The sequence below is a fragment of the Cucurbita pepo genome, chromosome 18 (genome assembly GCF_057944985.1).
Source record: "Cucurbita pepo subsp. pepo isolate OVF chromosome 18, ASM5794498v1, whole genome shotgun sequence".
Taxonomy (NCBI): domain Eukaryota; kingdom Viridiplantae; phylum Streptophyta; class Magnoliopsida; order Cucurbitales; family Cucurbitaceae; genus Cucurbita; species Cucurbita pepo.
Window position 1 is genome coordinate 11,290,207 of NC_141815.1, and position 20,132 is coordinate 11,310,338.

A 20,132-nucleotide genomic window follows, 5' to 3' on the forward strand; every position below is an offset into this window, starting at 1 on the left:
CAACAGAGTTATGGATTGGACTTAGTTGAACTCTTTCATGGCAAGGGTAGAAGAAAGACGGGTCATTTCTGATTTGAGTGAAGAATCCTAGACTGAACAGTACTATAAAAGATAACGATGGATCTAAATATTTAGTAGTATTCTCACATTTACTTGGGAAAACCCGTTACCAGAATCATATAACCAGGGCTGTTCGCTCATTAAAGCGGTACGTGAGCTGGGTAGCACCTAATGTAATATCTTAAGCCACGAAACAACATGCTTTAAGGGAAAGAATAAGGTACCTGAAATATGCAATTGTAAATAAGAACACTCCATCTGTTCACAACTTGGAAATACTCTCCCAACCTAGTTCAGAGGATCATCGGTGCTTTCCGGAGTCGGAAAAATCAAAATCTTTATCTTCTTCGAACTCACTGTCTTCATCATTGCTATCTTCATCACTGTCATCGTCTGAAATTGCAGACAAAGATGCTTCCTCGTCCTACAGATCATCACACATATTTTGACTTTAAACTTCTATTCAATTTTTATACAGGGAACAGAGGAAATAGCAGTCAGAAACTCACTTGGAAAGATTCTGAGACAGGTCCATCCTGAGACGACCAGTTATTCTCATCATCTGAATCATCAGTGACACCCTATGATTGGCAATCAACAATTACCTCAAACAAAGAATCGGGCGATCCGTGACAATATCCATTTTTTTGTGGTGGGGTCGGTATGGGGAGCTAAGGCCACCCCTTTCCACTCGAACCCGACAACCCCACATATGCAGAGAACTCATACGAGACGCTCCTATAGTTTCTATCCTATGTAACATGGAAGAAAATGTTATGCAGAATTTGAGAAGTTTCAACTTACAATTTCTTTCTTCATTTCCTCTATGTTCTTCTCGAGTTCAGATATATGCTGACTGAGAGCCTACAAAGTTCCAGATAGATGATTCAAGGTGGACATCAGGGGTCAAGAACAGTAGATGATTAACACCAAAAAGATGGAAAAAAAATGAAACCTCATGACGCTGCATGGCAACCGAACGCTTCAATGCTTTTGCCTTCGTAAGCAAGTTTCTTGGCCTCAAGGCAATGGGTCGACGATAATTCTTTCCTCGATAGTAAATAAGGGTATATCCTTTTGGAACTCGATCAATCGAAACTAGTATCCCACCACTCTCATACTCTAACAATCTTGCTGTTTCTTCCACAAAAGCAAGTGTCTTTTGCTTGCTAATTAACTTAACCAGCTCCCTATGCTTCCAGTGTAAATGCATGTTTTCAACCACACCATCGAAGACACCACGAATGCCTGGAAAATCATGATTATTGTGTAAGAAAGAATATAGAAATTTAACTACATTTTCAAATTAATTTCACTCACCTATGGGTAAATATGCTGTCATTCGTAACCCAACTTTTCGAAACATGACCCGTTCCTCATCCGTTATTGTTTCCTGGTCATCATCAGGGCCAGAAAGAACCATGGACGCTTCAATTCTAGATAGCAATCTTTCTGCTCTAAGTTTCTTAGCTTGGGCCTAACCATCAAGTTATGAAAAGATCGAAGTTGAGTATTCTATGAGAAGATCAATATCAGCAATCGAACATTCTCGGACCAAATAAAAGAAGATAATACTTACAACGCCTAGCTTATGTTCAATTCGTCTGACAAGTTTTGCAGTTTTTGCTCTCGAGCTTTCTTCGATCATTTTTTCACGCTCTTCAGCAGATATTTCCCTTCCCCACCTGGACTGAGCCTCATAAAATTCAGCCAAGGTACCTGCAGGTGCCTGTCCATCATCGCTTGATGAAGTAGCCTCGACGACTTTACTTCGAGCTTTCTCTTCCAAGTCTTGAATCTGTTTTGTTAATTCCTGCCGTTCCACCAATGCTGCAGCTACACTTGTTGGGAGAAAATCCTTCCCACGATATACGACGATAAAATACTTGTTTCTCAATAGTAACATACCTCCTGTTAAATTCTGCAGCCATGTGAAAATGATATTAGTACAAGCAACAAATAACATGGCAGTTTGGTTCTAAACTTCTGCTTAAAAAGAAACTGCATTCATTATAGAAATATGAAACGCACCCTTATCTCCTCAGCCATGAGTTTATTATTGGTATTCTGTATACCTCTTTTAACAGCAATTTTAGCCACTAGGCTTTTCTCCCAAAGTTTAAGTATAGCAACAGCCAAGCCCTGATGGTTCCTGTTTCTCCCTGCATATACAGATTTGGAGGAAAAACATCACCAAATAGTATGTTCGTAACAGAATCATGCAGCAAAGTTAGAGGGCATTAGGAAATACCAAGAGCAAAATGACAAGGCAAGGATTTCGCAAGCTTCCTCATCTCAGTCATCTCTGCATTGGTAAGTCCCGACCGCATTCCGGTTGGGAGAAGCCTGAGAGGAGTTTTGTAACCGGGAATACTCGGAGGAAGCTGATCAGCATCAATAGGAAGCACTCCTGTGCCCCACCATTCAACAAAACGAGGACCTAAACCATCTAGGAGTTGGTTGTATTCAACCTCTTCCTCTGACATCTTGGCCGTATCTGGAGCTGAAGCCGCAACACTGCCACTCATTGTTGAAATGGCAGCAGAAGAAGCATCTGGGATGGATATCCCTTCCCTCTCCCTTGCAAGGGGCTTAGTTTTCGATGGCGCTTCATAGTTACTACCACGATAAACTACCATAACACTTCCAGACCTCCACAGAACCAATCCTCCAGTTCTTCGCTGGTCATCAGATCATTCAAGTATTTAACAAACACATAGTATACTAATAATGGAGTGCCAATAAGGAACTTTATTTAAAAAAGCTAATCAAGAACAAACCTCTACAATTTGGTGCGCTGTCTTCATGTCGTGTGCAAGCTCCTCGTGAAACTTAAGCCTTACAAGTTCCTCCTTCCTCCATTTCCCATGAATCTTCTCTAGCACTGCCTGTGTAATCCCCGCTTTCGGTATGTTAATCCGTTCTCTAATGAACATCCCCATTCCCCTCAGTCGCCTCAGCTCCTCATCTTCGATTGTCAATTCAGCTAATGTCGGAGGTTTCATCTTTCTCCTTTTCAACCCTCTTCCACCGCCCTCCTCTTCCGCCCTTTCCTCCTCTCTCTCCCATGGTAGAACCATTTCATCCAATATGGTATCCGGTCGAATCCATTCACGTTGAAGTAAATCCCCAAATCTTTCCTCCCCCGTCACCGGCATTGGCTCGAGAGAATCCAATTCGTTAGCCTCCTCTAACCCTAAATTTCGTAAGCGAAGCACAATTCGATCAACTGCACTCTCCCCTCCGTTCTTATCGAAGAATTGCGTCTGATTCTCCGCTCGATCAGTTCGATCATCTCGGGTCGTTTCGGCCAAATTCTTCTCGACTTTACGATCGTTACGAGAGCTCCCAGGAGGCCATTTGGAGATCCAAGAAGAAGAGGGTCCAGAATTGTGGGAGGTTTTAGGGATTCTCTTGCCGCTGTGCTCAGTGGGGGTTCTGAGAGAAGAAAAGGTCTTTAGAATCTGCAAAGACAAATTGGGGGTTGAAAGAAGAGTACGCGAGTGGGAGAAGAGTGGAAGTGAGTTCTTCAATGGCAGTTCCGATAGTTTGGTAGTCGCAAAAGCCATATCTGTAAGGTTAATCAACAACTGAGTCTGGAATGCATTGTTTCTTTGATTTCGTCAGCCATTGGAGGCAACCAAAGAAGCAGAAAGAAGAGGAAACCAAGCTTGAGGGTTGCAGAGTGGAGGAAGAGAAGCTTCAGCTGAGAGAAGAAGATGGATAAGATTTTTCTATAAAAGCCAGGATTTTTAATTCAAAAACTAAAATTATAATTTAAAATAATTTATACTATAGCATAAGAAAAGAAAATTGATATTAAGTTAATTTTTTTGTGAAAATTGTGAATTATCACAAATAATTTTATATATAATCAAATTTAATATATAAAATTTGAAAGATCGGTCACAATTGCACTCTTACAGCAACAGGAGAACGATTATGCAACATTTGTTCTAACACAATGAATAAGTCAGACGTGTGAATTTAGACTTCATGAACAATGTTGACGTATGCACAAGTCTTGGATCACGGTTGAGAGAGATCGTGAGATCCCACATTGGTAGGAAAGAGAATGAAGGATTCTTTGTAAGGGTATGAAAACTTCTCTCTAACAATATCGGGAAAAACCCCAAAAAAGATAATATCTGCCAAGGGTGGACTTGGGCTCTTACAGGAATGTTTTAGAAAACGTGCTTAAGAAAGCAATGTTATAGGCTATAACCAAATAAGCAACCACGACTTTAATAACATATAACTTGGATAGAACATAAAGTAAGAACGTATCCTTAAACTATACATGGCATCATACAAAGGCAGGCATCACTATGAACCAATCAATCTTACAAAACTATGTACCTATCTGAACTGGTCTCTATGGATAATCATAACTCAAGAATGCTTCAATTTCCAGAAGATCTCCGACTAATTGAAGGAGTATTAAGAATCTCCTGACCAAGCTCCTTAATCTTATTTATGAGAAGCGTTTGTTCAGTTTCAAGCTGTAGTATATACTCCTGCTGCACTTCCTCCAGGCTTTCTAGTTCACTCAACGTCGCCGAAACACCGTCGAGATTAGCCTCCTCGAATAAACTGCGAAACTTGCTGATTGTTTGCTTCATCTGTTTAAAATGGTGTATTTCAGGCATGAATCATGAAGTTTGAGCTTGAACATAAAGATGGGAAGAACAGTAAAATACATCACCTGACTTGAAACTTGATGTGCCTTGGTAACAGCAGATGATTCAGAATCTAAACTAAGCCTTTTCTGTTTCTGTGGATCAGGAACTTTTCTTGTGATATGGATGTGGATCTCTCCTCTTGTCACCCCTTGAAGAGGTATCCATTTGTCAGCCATTTGGTTCGGAGGCAATCTTTGATACTCAACAACACAGTCTCCAATGCTTGATGTGGGTAGTAAAGCATTATGATCCTTTACATACAGCACTAAAGGGCTCCCATTATCAGGGAACTCTAACGTCTGGTTCCAGTGAGGATTTAAAGTTTTGAACATAACCTGCTACACATATCATCATTGTAGTCAGAAGAGTTCATAACAGTTGCAAATAGTATATTTAGTTCGAGAACCTTTGTTCGTTTCTTCAAGTCTCCATAGTGCACTCTCACATAAGGGTCGCTTGTTCCTCCAATATCAGCAGCAACCAAATCTTTAGCTTCTATGATAACAAGTTCGATCCAACCATTATTTGAGCCTGTGTTTGAACCCTGAAAGCAGAAAAATATCCCCAAATAGGCTTACAAATTAAGTTAATTTAGCATATGCTGGTACCAGCTTTCATGGAGATTCTACTCCATAAGAAACTATGAGATCCCACATCGATGGGAGACGGTGGGCCTCAAAGGGGGTGGATTGTGAGTTCTTTATAAGGGTGTGGAAATCTCTCCCTAGCAGATGCGTTTTAAAAACCTTGAGGGGAAAGCCCAAAGAGGACAATATCTACTAGCGGTGAGCTTGGGCTGTTACGAATGGTATCAGAGCTAGGTTCCAGATGGTGTGTCAGTGAGAACACTGAGCTCCGAAGGGGGTGGACACCGAGCAATGTAATAGTGAGGATGCTGGGCCCCGAAGGGGGTGGACACCGGGCAGTATGCCAGTGAGGACGCTGGGCCAGTATGCCAGTGAGGACGCTGGGCCCCAAAGGGGGATGGACACCAGGCGGTATGCCAGCGAGAACACTGGACCTTGAAAGAGGGTGGATTGTGAGATCCTACATCGGTTGTAGACGCTGGATCTCGAAGGGGGTGGATTGTGAGATCCCACATTGGTTGGAGACACTGGGCCCCGAAGGGAGTGGATTGTGAGATCTCACGCCTCGAAGGGGGATGAATTGTGAGATCTCACATCGGTTGGGGATGCTGAACCCCGAAGGAGAGTGGATTGTGAGATCCCACATCAGTTGGAGAGAGAAACGAAACATTATTTATAAAGGTGTAGAAACCTCTCCCTAGCATACGCGTTTTAAAAACCTTGAGGGGAAGCCGGAAAGGAAAAGTAAAAAGGACAATATATTTTCAACAACAAGAATACAGAAACATCATGATGTGTTGTACTGAACCATACCCTTGATCCTTCATAGTCATCTGCCTTGAGTGCTTCTATCAGAAGCCTTAGTTCTCCAGAATTTACTTTCTCGAGGGGTACCCATACGTCCCTGACTGTTCCTTCAAGAAGTCCTTCCAAATTCACTCGGGCAGTACCTATGTTTTCATCACCAAATATATCTACGCCAAAGCATTTTATCTTGAGGTATTCACCACCTCCAATCTCATCAAATTCGAACTTTTGATTCCAATTAGGATTTACAGAAACAGCAGTTTTTGTTTTCTGGAGAGCCTGAAAGGAAGTCTGCTGAGTAAGTTTTCAACTATAAAGCTTATGTTATTGATCTAAGCTTCCTGTTCTTAAACTTGAATAGAAAAAGGGTATAAAGATTTACCTTCCCATATTCCAGTTTTACATATGACTCACTCTTAGCAGATTTATCCTTCAAACTAAGATCTTTTCCTTCTACAATGGTAATGGCAATTTTCCTTCCAGTTCTTGAAGGAAAGCTTGAGGACCCATTAACCGGCTGTTCAGGTCTAACATGAAGATTAAGCGAGCTATGTGAACCATCAGAAAATTGCCATTCTTTAGTAACAAGCTTCACTGTTAACTGCAAAATAGGTTAACGAAGTTTGAGATGGACATGAATGTAGTAAGCTAATGATCGAATTTTCAGGCACCAACATCATACCTCCCCACAACCAACGCCTTCAAACGGGACAACCATTTCAACCTCTTTTCCACAAAACTCAGCATGCTTTGCTATCACTTCAGAGTCAGATCCTATTGCCCAAAATGTTGTGGAATCATCAGCGGCATACTTCATCTGCTCAATAAGTAAAAGAATATGATTAGGTGATACTAAGATTGTGTTGAGGATCGTTGGGAGGGAGTCCCACATTGGCTAATTTAGGAAATAATCATGGGTTTATCAGTAAGGAATACATCTCCATTAGTACGACGCTTTTGGGGAAACCAAAAGCAAAGCCATGAGAGCTTATGCTCAAAGTGGACAATATCATACCATTGTGGAGAGTCGTGATTCCTAACAGATTGTTCATATCTTATGAGTAATGGTTTCAGGAGAGTACCTTTACTTCACAACTGGCTAGATAATCATACTTGACATGGCTTGGGTTAGATTCATAAAGATTGAACCGAAGAGTTCCTGTATCTTCATGCAAAATCATATTGAACGTTGAATTCCATACAGGGTTGGAGCCTGATCTTAGAGTAGTTTTCCTACTTAGCTCTTCAAGTTCCACCTCGACAAATGTCTGCAGTTCTTCCTCATCAGTTAAGTTTTCTTCTGGGGGACTATTCATATAAGTACTCAGAGGCTTTCTGGAAGAGGTGCCTCTTGAGTAATTCCTGGAAAGCTTACTGGCTGAGATGACTGTCACATATAATGTACCACTGACAGCCTTTTTACCCAGGTCAACTGCTGGCAATGAGAGACAGCGGCGTCGAGGTTCAACCATTGTCTTTACTATGATGTCTGTTAGAAGTTTAACCTGCAAAAGAATGGAGCAGATCAACGTGGCATGACCAAATAAATGCATTTCCCAATGAAAAGATTTTTTGGTTTCAGGAAGGGAATGAGAATTGAAATATTTTACCAGCCAAGAAGAGACACCAGGAAGCTCTGTTGCAGGTAACGACTGGCTACCGCCGCTTCCGAAAGCTACTCCTATTCTCACTTCTGGAGTGCAAACAAATGAATACAAAATGGCTCTCCCATCCAAGATTGGCCTAAAGAGAAGCTGCGTCAAGAAGGCCAGGTAACCAACAAACTCTTTGAAATTGCTCAATACTTAACAGAGATTGTATTCAAGTCAAGCAGATACATTTTAAGGGGTATAAGACAATTGAAGGAAAGAGGGATTAGGTAGCTACTTCACTTACATCACCCTTTATGTGAATGCTGTTGATAACAATCCGTGCAGTTCCAGTAAATGGCATGGCCAACTTGGCTTGCAACATGATACTTATTTCATTTGTGTCCCAATCAAAACCCAAACGCATGATTCTCTGAAAAAGCGTACACAAAGAATAATAAGTGCCTAGCTGTTGAGGCATTGGTTGACTGTTTGCAGGACAACAAAACTAACTCTATTGTTAAGGCAGCATGTGCTTCCATTTATGCATATGAACAAGCAAGTGGCCAAACATCAAGTGTTGTAATTAAAGCATATACATTAAACATTGGGAATTTTCCAATTTGATAGATGATGAGAGAAAAGGGAGAAGAAGAAACGGGTCTGAACATTTGGTCTATAGTAGGAGATGAATGTTCACCAAATAGGTTTCTTAGAAGATAATATATTCTAGCTAAGGTTGTGAGATCCCACATTGGTTGGAGAAAGGAACAAAGCATTCCTTATAAGGTTGCGAAAACCTCTCCCTAGTAGAAGCGTTCTAAAAACCTTGAGGGGAAGTCCAAAAGAGAAAGTCCAAAGAGAACAATATCTGTTAGCGGTGTGCCAACAAGGACGCTGGCCCCCAAGGGGGGTGAATTGTGAGATCTCACATCGGTTGGAGAGAAGAACAAAACATTTCTTATAAAGGTGTGGAAACATCTCCTTAACAGATGTGTTTTAAAACCGTGAAACTAACGACGATACGTAACGGCTAACGCGAACAATAACTACTAGCGGTGTACTTTGTGCTATTACAAAGGTTGACGAAGAAAACAAACCTGATTGCCAGATGTTGACCATTGAGTCCCACGAAGGCCCAAGCCAGGAGGACATGAACCTAGAGAAAAGGATGATAATTCTATTCTATCCTGCATGGATATAGTCAGCCTTCCTCAATATGGACATTCATGAGGCTAATCAACTCTATAAAAGAACATTACAGAACACAATAACAACTTACAATAAGTGTTGGCTTCCGGTGTTTCAATCGTTTCTGCAGGAAGCAATTTTGAGCATACTGAGTTCAGTTACAGCTAAATTCACCTCAGAAACAGCATAGCAGAAAAGGAGTTTCACCTCAACAATAGAAGAGAACTTTGAGGAAAGTTTTGGGTTGATATAGCTAGGCCAAATTTCAGTCAACAGCTTATTCAACCATTTACAGTGCTCCAGTGGTGTAGTGGGCTGAAAATTTGAGAGAGATAGAGAGAAGAAAATGACATAGAATTGATGAAAACCATCATCCCAATGGTAAAACAGTACAAGCAATGAAAACCATCAAGAATGTTACCGAGGTTTCCAATACAATTTTCTTCCATTTTTTGTTCAACTCCTCTACAACTAGTTGCCGTTGAAAATTCCCATACTGCAAACACAAAAAGAAGTACAAGATTCATCAGTTCCAGTTGATAATCAGATAAGGAATCGGCATTAAATCAAACGGGTAATGGGTTGCAAACATTATGAAGAGAAATCAAGTATAGAACTACCTGTAAGGTCGCCCACACGGCAATAGCTAGAGGGATCCAATTAGAGAAAGAAAAAACCCATTTCTCGAAAGCCCAAGCAAGCAAAAACAGAGGAGCCAAATATAGAAGAAAGGGCTTCTCCATAACAGCATGGCGCAAAAGCTCAAGGGTTTCCACAACGTTGGATCTAAACGGCTTCATTTTTGCACTCTTCCAGTGCACCAGCTAAACAACTGGAACAGAGCTTCATCCATAATTTTGGAAGGGCAGAGGAAGCATGAAAGTAGGCATGGGGAGATTCACCGATTGGTCCAGTATGGAATCAACGCAGATGGGCACAAAAACGTGGGGAGGACGATCGGGTTCAGGCATGGGAATCTGAGGGAAAAACGCATAGAATTGATGCAACACTCAACAAGAAAATGGAAAGATGGGGACTGGGATTAGAGCCCACGAATAAGGGAAGAGAGAGGGGAGAGAGAGGGGAGAGAGAGAGAGTCAACAGGAAGTCAACAGTAGAAAGCAGAGAATGAATTGGGGAATTCCGAAGAAAAAGCGCGAGTGTCTGTGTGTGGCTGTCACCGTAGCCGTAGGGAAGCTCGTTAAAAGTTATTTGTTTTATTAAAAAAATAAAGTTATATGAGAAATACTCAAAAACGTTTTCAAAGGAAGTAATTAATTAATCCTTTTAAAGTACTAATAACTATTAAAAAAATAAAGAGGAACGTGTACCTTTATTTTCAATTTATTAATTATGTTATGCTTTTCTTAATTTCATTCTAAGCATATAAATAATTCAATATTCCTAAAAAGGGTTTACTTGCTACACAAGTTTTATCCAAGGATATGCTAAAAATATATATAATTAATAACAAGTAGATGAGTAAATTATAAATTAAAAAAAAATTAATTTAAAAGATGAAGAAAAGGAATATTTTTAATATACAACTCCAGAAATGGATTGAGTTACTTTCCCTTGCAATTATTATTAAAAGTGAAAGTCAAATCAGGGGAATTTACACTCCTACCCTTCTAACAACCCAACGTGAAATGAAACCCAAAAATACAAATACAAATACAAATACAAATACAAATACAAATACAAATACAAATACAAATACAAATACAAATACAAATACAAATACTAATACAAATACTAATACAAATACTACGGCTTCTCTACATGCAAATTACAAACGAAGGATCATTTCATTTCAATTTCATTTCATTTCATTTCATTTCCCCTTCTTGTCTTCCTTTTCCCTGTCCAGGATTACAGGAGCTGCTGGAATGCTGAACCACCATTCCTTTACTCTTCTTGTCCATCTCTCTGTGCTTGCTTTTCTTGGGGGTGAGTACCTTGTAAATGCCTCCAAGAACACCATTAGAAGTATGTATTTTGTGGGAAGGAAGGCTAGAGTTAAGGCTATCACTAGCAGAGACACTGCAAACTTCAACGTCGCCTGATCGTTTCGAGGGTGGTGGAAGATGTTAAATCACATACATATCATACAGGTATTGGTAAGACACCAATGAAACAGATTCAAACCTGAGGGAAAATGGCGAGCAGCAGAGCGCGTAGCTTGAGGAGAACGATATTCCCGTCTTGGATCAACTGTTCCACTTGAGAAATCGTGTTCTGAACGGCTAAAAGCTGCTCCATTGCATTCATTGCTGGAGGGGCAACGACCTTAACTTCGTCGACCGGGGTACCTCCTTGGTTGAAAAGTCGTGTAACCATCATGAAAACTGCCATGAATGCAAGTAACAGAGCGATGGCATAGGGCAGCCAGTCCCTGTGAAAACAATGTCCAAGTTCATTATCTGACATTTTTCCATAGGAATGCTTCAACTTAACTTGAAGCTCAATGGTAAAGAAGAACATGCAAAGATCCCACGTCTTGGAGAGGAGAACGAAACATTCTTTATAAGGGTGTGGAAACCTCTCCCTAGCAGACACGTTTTAAAAACCTTGAGAGAAAGCCTAAAGAGGACAATATCTGCTAGCAGTGGGCTTGGGCTGTTACAAATGGTATTAGAGCCGGACACTCGGCATTGTGCCAGTGAGGAGACTGAGCCCCGAAGGGGGGTGGACATGAGGCGGTGTGCCATCAAAGACGCTAAGCCCCGAAGGAGGGTGGATTGGGGATCCCATATCAACTAGAGAAGGGAGCGAGTGCCAGTAAGGATGCTGGGCCCCGAAGGGAGGTGGATTGTGAGATCACCCATCGGGTTGGAGAGGAGAATGAAACATTTTTTATAAGAGTGCAGAAACCTCTTCCTGACAAACGCGTTTTAAAAACCTTGAGGAAAATCCCGAAAAGGAAAGCTCAAAGAGGACAATATCTGCTGTATTATAAATCAAATTCCAAACCATAATGATGGAACTGGCGACCAGACTTCATGGGATCTTACCTGCAGATTATGTAACTGGAGACCAAACAGAATGCCAAAGACTTCATAGGATCTTCCCATAGTGCCAAAGAAACAAGGTACATCCCAAGTTCACTCACTGGCAGCATTAATTCCTGCAGCACAACACAGCAAAGTAGATAATAGAGGCTAAGATTACTAAATAGCTACACAAGAATCCTCTAATAGGCAAGGCAAGACTAATACCTTCATCACTGCCAAATTCGTATCAATCCCATCTACTTTCGCTCCATCGACCGTCTCTCGAGCCATCACCACCTTTTCATAATTGTTTCTTGATTCCTTGACCGCTCTTTCCAAAGGGGTCATTTTTCCAACAGCAATCTCACCCACAACAAGCTCATTTTCGTTCGAATCGCTAAAAGCTGTTCCCATTCCAAATCCCAAGTGAGAAGCAACGTCGAGTGCTGAGATTGAATACATTCCCTTTTCGTGACTAGAATTGTTCGTCCGTTCATTCTCCTTCATTTCCGACATATTCGCAAGGGTTTCCAATATTAAGTCCCCACCTGGGAGCTGATCACAAAGATTAAACATGAGAAGCGACTCGCATCCAAGCGATGGTGTAGAACATATATCTTGAATGGCTTGTAAACGTAGAATTCCAAGTACAGCTTTTGAAAGTGCTTCACTCCTTTGAATTCCCTTGATCTGAAACTTGTTGATAAATCTATGAACATACAAAACCTCACGGATGATTGCCAACCAAAAATCTCGACGAGTATGGCCTTTAAGTTCAGGAAACTCGACCACTACTGGTTCAGATCTAAAAGAGTGCACACATTTACCCAACAAAGAAAATTGGTGAAAATCAAACTTAACAGCTCTTAATATTCTTATTGTTCATATACTAGACGTTTGCACCATTAACCCCAATCAATCCCAGCCCTGCCAACAAGAAAGGAATGATCTACTTACAAGGAAATGGATTTATATAGAACCGCCTTATCGAAAAGCCGGGTGCCCCATGGTCCAGTCAATTCAGGTTTGACAACCTGCTTCAGATCATCGCATAAGTCGTATCTTTTTGCCTTGTCAAATGACACGACACGAAGAGCTTCGAAGTAAAGTGCATGATCTGTCAGAACCAACCTACCTGCACACATGAAAAAATAAAGGTGAAATAGAGATGTAATGAGTAAACATGCACCAAGAGGAACAAAGAAATTACTGAAATCATTTCATGACTCACCAGGCCAGGTAGAAATTCCAACATGTTCAAGAACTGGTTGTGTGGTGACTGTTCCATCCACTTCTAAAATCTTTTCTTCTCTTAACGATCTTTCAGACAGAAGAAGGTTTGACTGTGATAGGTTTTTCATTTTTTTTATCACTCTATCAAGATGAACATGTAATATTAGACTGAAAGTACGAAACAAATAGATAATTTGATGTATACAGTTTCCTTCATCGGTACTGAAAGGAAAGGTACCTACTTTTCTAGCCCGCTCAGGTACTTGTCGTAAACAGAGAACTGAAGTCTAGCACCGGTTGATGAAGTCAGCGCCTCGAAAAGATTTTCACTAACAATCACGTTTGAAATTATGGGGACTGCTGGAGCGATTCGTGAGAAAGCCTCCACCCCAACTGATGCCTCTTCATCAATCTGTAATAAAGGTCAGCTACAGATGAATACTGAAAACACTAATATCAATAATTTCAAGAACAACAAAGACACATAATCTTCATATGCTCCATCTTCCATCATTTTACCGAAGGCGTGGAAGCAAGACATTATGGTCAATCAAATAAACATGCAGAAATGGGACAATATACGTGTCCGTTAATGAAACTATTCAGTCCGAGTCCGAGCATCGTATACTTAAGTGATTCTACGAGAATTTACAAAAGTAATATGAAGTAAAATGGTAAAGTAACCTGCATATTGGTGGGTCATCTCAGATAAAAGGAAAGTCAGTAGAACCAGAGATAAACCTCGGAGCGATTTAAAGGGCATTATCGATATGCAAACATCATAGGAAACTTGTAATTTTGGTACAAATGGGATCAAAAGAAGCATCTTAATGATCTAGTAACATTCATTTTCAAATTTCAACTATCTATATTTGAAGGATCAAGACATGTGCAAAACGTATAAAACCAAGAACTTACATCAAGTAAAGGCTGGCTAGAACTTGCTGGGGCTTCCCAAGCTATCATCATGTCGAAGGTCAAGCGTCGAAATTTTTTATCACCCAAATAGCCCGTATTTTGCGTACATAGTGCAAGTGCCCTGAAACAGCAATACTCTAGCAAGTTTCTTGCATAATTTGAGGTAAGCTTTAGTGAATCAATTGCCTCCGTATTAAAGCTTTGTTGAAGTTCGCTAGCAGAAACACCAAGAATTCTGTATATTTGACATTGTAATTGATTGAACATCAATTTATTTAAATCCTTGAACACTAATTTACTACAAGGACAACTGAAAGAACAAGACATGCTATTAAAAACTTACTTAGTACATCTCCGAACAACCACATTGGCAAATGGAGAGAGCTCGCTTAGCCAATTTCTCTGAGCAGAAGGAAACTTTTCAATCTCTTCGATTTCTTCATCAAAAAAGCTTCGCTTCCCTAACAACCATTTCAATGAACTGTCCCTAACAAGCCCCTCGAGCGTACTTTTGGTTTTGCTGAGCACAGCCATCTTATTCAAAATCTTGCAATATTGTCAAGCTGATAGACACCCATACCCAATTAAGCACCGTGCCAATCTCACACCTCCCCAAAGCAATATAGCAGGCGCCCAACACCTGATGAATTCACCCGACAATGTCACTTAAACAAGCAAAAGACTCCTACCTCGTACAGAACTAGTAACTATTACTGGATTTCAGCTAATTACCCCCAATTTAATAATCCAAACAACTGCTCTGTTCGTATCAAAAACGAAAATAAATCAAGCAGAGTAATTACACTCTTGAGGAATCGTTACCTGAACACTGTAGCGATACCCTTCAATTGATTAAACACACGAGCAGAGTATCAAATTTAGTCAGCTAGGCAAAAACCCACCGCGTATAAACTTCATCGAAAACCCAAAACCCAAAACCCAAATTCTATTAATCGATGACAACCATACCAAACAATAGCAGCTTCAAGGATTAGAACTTCGGAACCTTATCGCTCAAACGCAAGGGGTAACTCTCGTAATCCATATGCTACAAAACCTCGCATCACGAACCCCAAAGCATTTATCTACAGGCCCACAGCGCCGATTCGCCGGATTCTGGGGAATGAAGCGTGCTGACAGAGCAGCAAGAGTCGGTTCAATCAGTCGCCGATATCGCAAGGAACGTCAAATATTCTGTGATGGGTCGGGATCTTGATTCTTGCTGAAGATCAAGAAAATAAAATTGAAAAAGAAATTAAAATTCCAATCAGATGGGTGTGATTGTAGAGGGAGAATGATGAGCCTTCGTCACATATGGCATTATCAGCTTGATGCTTGCCGCGAACACTTTGGAGAGTGTCCTCCATCGATGGGTAAACCTTTGTTCAGATGCGGGCACGTACAACGTGAACAACGAGCGCTCTAATCTCTGATTGGCTAAAGCTTTTCCGAGTTGATCCATCTATCTACACCGCTTGATGGAATGACTTTTTAAAATACATAGGACTATTTTCTCAATTAAATTTCCAATTATACCCTTTTCATTTAACATTTATTTCCTTACTACAAATTCTCCGTATATGTTATGGGCCCAATTCGTATTGGGCCGGCCACATCGTTGCTATGGAAAAGCCCATTTGGGTTTTCAAGGCCCATATCTCAACTATCTTTGAAGCCCAATATGAAGATAAAATTAAAATATTTGAAATTGAAAAGAAAAGAGAGAATATTAGGTAAGCAATTGAACACAAGCTGACCCTCAAATCTTAGAAAATGGCTACAAAATGACACCAAACTTGACCACATTTGGACCCACTTCTCTTGCTTGTTCATGCATGTTCCAAATTAATGTAACCATCCCTGGGACGTAAGTAGAACCAACTGTAATAGATGAAATTAGTTTAAAAATGAAATTAAGGTACGACCCATATAATTAAAATATATAATAAGATTAAAATAAAACTTAATTTAAAAATATTTCTTGTTTTAGATTTAATTCTATTATTAAAAAAAAAAGGGGTATTTTCGTCTAATAATTTATTTATATATAAAAAAAAAATGGATATTTAAATTTAGTTATTGGATTTATTTTAGAAGTGTGTAATGATATTGGGTTTGGTTGGAAGAGGCCACCATTGCCCCATCTTTGGTTTGGGGCATCCACTGGCCCATTAAAAGCTGTCTCTCTCCCATTTTCATGGATTCATTGCATCTGCCTACACAAACACACACAAATTAAATTATAATTTTTTTTTAAATTAAAAAATTAAATCCCAATCATTCAAATATTGAATTGCCAACATCCAACCGATCTTTAAAACGATGTCGTTTTTTATTTCTTAAATTTTCAAAATTTTATTAAAATTTTCAAATAATTTTAATAAATAAATAAATAAATAAACAACAAATAATTATGAAAACTATTTTAAATTACGAGTATTTGTTGAACTGTCACAGTCTGCCCAACTGTTTGAGTGTACCAAACAGAATTTTGTCATTTCCCTTACCTATTTCTTTTACTGCTGATTTTATTTATTTTTTTAATTTTAATTATTATTTTCACTAATTTTAATTACACATCTTGTTTTTTGGTACGTTAAGGTCTAGTTTCATAACCATTTAAATAAATTATTTATTTTTATTTTTATTCTATAAATTGCGTAATAAATTAATATTATTTTATTATTGGAATTATAGAAATTCTATTATATGTACTTACTTATTCATCCATAATTGAATATTTGATTGGCATATATATGAAATAAATAAAAATTATTAAAAATAATAATAATGGGAGACAAAGTGAAAGATTTAAAGTTGGGAGGATGACAAGCAACTATAGTACAATTATTTAAAACATTATAATAGTATATGTCATGTGATTTCTTCATCAATTTTTTTTAATTAATTAATTAATTAATTAATATATTGGTTTACATTGGAAAAGTAAAGATTTATTAAAGTACATTTAGCTCGGCCGACTTTAGAATATTTTGATCAAAATCAGTGTGGGACAATACTCATGCATTTTGACCATCTCTATGCATTAACTATATAATATATATTCATGTGAATTATTATTATTTTTATCATTAAGATTCGTATAATTATGTATTTAAGACACGATTACTCTAAATTCCGATATCAATTTATTTAAAGGCGTTTTGAATCTTGGTTTAAAAGAAGCTCTACACTTGGACCTGTTAGATGGTTCCTCGTGTAAAGGGTATGCTTTGCCAAAAGTTTATGTTCAACCAATTTGTTGATTTTGAATTTATAATAAAATGACACGTCGACTAAAATTAATAATTTAATTGAACTATACTCATGTTGATATTAAATTTGTTATGTCATGTGGGATAGTGTGAGGTCTCACATCAATTGAGAATAAAATATTTCTTATGAGGGTGTAGAAACCTCTCCCTAGTTGACGTATTTTAAAATCTTGAGAGAGCTCTTATAAAATCTAAAGAAACAATATCTGCTAGGGGTGAGTTTAACTTCCATGTGCCAATATTATCATTGGTCATCATACTATAAATGGCCAAACACCACGCGAGTACAAGATTATGTGATCTTGATGACTAAGACTCAACTCGGATATCACATCGATAACCTCCAACGTCAAGATTCATGCATCAACGAAAACTCTGATTTAATCTCGACTATTATTACTTTAGTTCATGTCAAATTCTAAAAAGTGCTCTAAAATTATCCGATCATATTAGAATTCCAAAATTTTATTTTATTTATTATTATTATTATTTATTTATTTATTTATTTTGTATTAGGAATTTTTAATATTCTTTTCTAAACACTCCACTACCACTCTATTATCTTTTTTTTTTTTTGGTGGAAAGATTTTTAAACATAAAGAATAAAAGGAAAACTTTGAAAGCATTTTTTTTTTTCAAAAAAAAAAAAAAAAGAGTAAACTTTTTAGGGTCGTGAATAAAATTAAAAGATGATGTAACACACGTTGAATCGAAACCAACCACATCTAAATTAAAATGATTATCAATATACAAAATTATGGTCATGACAGACTTAAAAAAATCAATATTTTTTATACTAATAAGGTATAAATTTATTTTTAGTGGCTTAGTTATACGAGCTTCAAAGTTAAACATGTTACCTCCAAAGCAGCACGAGCGAAGATAAAATATGCTAAAACGAGTCGTGTTAGAATTAGTTTAAGTCAAATAGGTAATAGGATCATATCGCACGGAATCATCATGTGTCAAATCCTAAACATGGGTATTTATAATTATTGTTTCTTTGAAAAAACAAAACAAACAATAATTTGTACGCTCGAGATATTTGTACATGTACATTTTTTTCTTTCTTTCAACACAGTAGAATTATCCATTGGAATAAGCTCTTTCTATTAAGTACCTATTATAAATGGAGAACCAAATTTATCTATAAAATCATAAAAAGAAAAAAAAAAGCTGAAAAATGGATGATCTTCTAATGTTGACTTCCAGAAATAAAAGTCAAAGGGGCAAATTTGAGTGGAAGCAACCTATTCCTCCATATCCTTCTCTCATCAATCTCTCCAGTTCTTCTTTTGCTTCATGTGCCTTCGCTCTCTGCAACAATACCTACCATTATTATCAACCCGAGCATAGCACTGAATAGATAAGACATCAATTACCATCGTAATTTACCTGTAGTTTTGATATGGCATCGACCTCCAAGTTGAAGTCATACAAAGAGCTAGCTGCAGCCAGTTTCATAGACAGGAACTGAAATTAAACAAAAAAAAAAAAAAGGAACATTTAGTTTCAATCCCTTTTGTTCTTCGTTTATATGTATAATTTGAAGAACTCACCTCCACTTGATTCTGCAGAGATTGAACATAATTAATTATCTCATCCAACATGACTGCCATCCCCATGGTCTGTTATTCCATTAAACATTTAGTTTCAATCCCTTTTGTTCTTCTTAAAATTACCCACAAAAAGAAAGAACAAGATTCTTGAAAGAAAAAAAAAAAAGGAACTTTTTTGACAAGAATATGCTTAGGTTCTTGTTCTTACCTTGTAGCATCCTGGGACAATGTCTTTCAAGCATCTTAGTCGTTCATTGATTTTTCCTCTTCTCACCTGATTGATTGATTGATTGATTGATTGATAGCAATTGTTTTGATTATGATATACAAAGAAGAGGTATTTTTGCAGATGATTAGTAATGATTTGAGAGTTACCCTTTCAGCTAAACTGTGGCTATCAGTGGCTTGCCCTCTTCTGGCTCTAACATGAACCACTTCTCTTCTTGATTTCTCTTCTTCTTCTATCTCTGTTCTTTTCAGTCTCTTCCCTTTTCTTGAATTCTGTAAGAAAACAAAGGAAAGCTTCATTAACGCCATGGATTCAAATGAGTAGGAGGTGAAATGGATTGGTTTAGTTGGTGTACTTGTTTTGTGTTGAACCCTTTTTCAGAGAGTTGGGGAGTTGAGATTCCAGAGCTGCTTTCTGAAACATCCATGGATTTTCTCTTCTTGATGTCGTGGAATTCAGAGAGTGGTGGTGGGGGAGCAGTTTGGGAGGGAAAAAGTGGGAAGCTGGAGGTGGGTTCGGGCGGATTTGGTGGTGGAAACTGCGGTGGTGGTTGGTGGGGGAAGAAGGGGTCGCCGGAGAATGGGAAGAAGTTGGTGAAATTGGGAGGTGGGTTGGGTGGAACAGAGTAGGGAGGAGGGAGGAGGTGGAGATTAGGATCCTCCATTGAATGAGGGGAGATGAAGGTCTGGAAGTGGGGAGGGAAATCCGCCATTGATGGGAAGGAAGAAGAGATGGGTAAGGATTATATATAGAGGAGAAGAGAAGAGAAGAGAAGAGAAGAGGATTACAGGGATTGTAAGTTTGGAGTTGATATCAGGAAACTGTTACATCTAAGAGAATGAAAAGGAGAAGCATTTGGTGGGTGGCCACGTGGTGAGACCAGCTTCTATGGTTGTGTTCCCTAAGTGGACCCCACACCTCAGGAGATATAATCCAACAACAAATACGGGCCCACGTCATGCCCTTTAGTTTTTCCTCTCCCCCCTCCCCCCACACCCCATATATCCAA

The 20,132-nt window shown here is 38.7% G+C and overlaps 4 protein-coding genes across 7 annotated transcripts; all 4 read right to left on the reverse strand.

Moving 5' to 3' along the window:
* Nucleotides 1-118: 118 nt before the first annotated feature.
* Nucleotides 119-3,810, reverse strand: LOC111779625 (CRM-domain containing factor CFM3, chloroplastic/mitochondrial). Its single transcript, XM_023659709.2, is given in 10 exon segments — nt 119-375; nt 377-484; nt 570-641; nt 865-924; nt 1,016-1,308; nt 1,381-1,537; nt 1,640-1,981; nt 2,092-2,222; nt 2,312-2,741; nt 2,841-3,810. Coding segments are annotated over 10 exon segments (2,409 nt in total). The 5' UTR covers nt 3,630-3,810; the 3' UTR covers nt 119-348.
* Nucleotides 3,811-4,289: 479 nt separating this feature from the next.
* Nucleotides 4,290-10,061, reverse strand: LOC111780160 (synaptotagmin-5). Of its 2 annotated transcripts, none has more exons than XM_023660482.2 (14): nt 9,537-10,061; nt 9,338-9,412; nt 9,124-9,231; nt 9,008-9,040; nt 8,826-8,915; nt 8,033-8,158; nt 7,747-7,890; nt 7,219-7,641; nt 6,819-6,953; nt 6,519-6,737; nt 6,143-6,415; nt 5,149-5,286; nt 4,766-5,080; nt 4,290-4,682 (listed from the first exon to the last, which is right to left on the reverse strand). In XM_023660482.2, the coding sequence occupies exons 1-14, from the start codon at nt 9,714-9,716 to the stop codon at nt 4,464-4,466; spliced, it is 2,478 nt and encodes an 825-aa protein (XP_023516250.2). In that variant the 5' UTR covers nt 9,717-10,061; the 3' UTR covers nt 4,290-4,463. The 2 variants fall into 2 exon arrangements, with proteins under 2 accessions (XP_023516250.2, XP_023516251.2); XM_023660483.2 differs by having other exon boundaries at nt 4,766-5,077; nt 9,537-10,059.
* A 411-nt stretch (nt 10,062-10,472) lies between these two features.
* Nucleotides 10,473-15,407, reverse strand: LOC111780036 (uncharacterized). Of its 3 annotated transcripts, none has more exons than XM_023660296.2 (10): nt 15,067-15,407; nt 14,404-14,700; nt 14,061-14,295; nt 13,385-13,554; nt 13,141-13,283; nt 12,867-13,044; nt 12,135-12,714; nt 11,931-12,043; nt 11,065-11,311; nt 10,473-10,978 (listed from the first exon to the last, which is right to left on the reverse strand). In XM_023660296.2, exons 2-10 carry the CDS (start codon nt 14,592-14,594, stop codon nt 10,751-10,753), a joined length of 2,085 nt encoding a protein of 694 aa, XP_023516064.1. In that variant the 5' UTR covers nt 14,595-14,700; nt 15,067-15,407; the 3' UTR covers nt 10,473-10,750. The 3 variants fall into 3 exon arrangements, with proteins under 3 accessions (XP_023516064.1, XP_023516063.1, XP_023516062.1); XM_023660295.2 differs by having other exon boundaries at nt 15,030-15,407; XM_023660294.2 differs by having other exon boundaries at nt 14,883-15,407.
* Nucleotides 15,408-18,298: 2,891 nt separating this feature from the next.
* On the reverse strand, nt 18,299-20,087 carry LOC111780297 (transcription factor BEE 3). The gene is made up of 6 exons (XM_023660661.2): nt 19,479-20,087; nt 19,270-19,395; nt 19,103-19,168; nt 18,895-18,963; nt 18,731-18,808; nt 18,299-18,652 (listed from the first exon to the last, which is right to left on the reverse strand). Exons 1-6 carry the CDS (start codon nt 19,833-19,835, stop codon nt 18,557-18,559), a joined length of 792 nt encoding a protein of 263 aa, XP_023516429.1. The 5' UTR covers nt 19,836-20,087; the 3' UTR covers nt 18,299-18,556.
* Between the last annotated feature and the right edge of the window lie 45 nt (nt 20,088-20,132).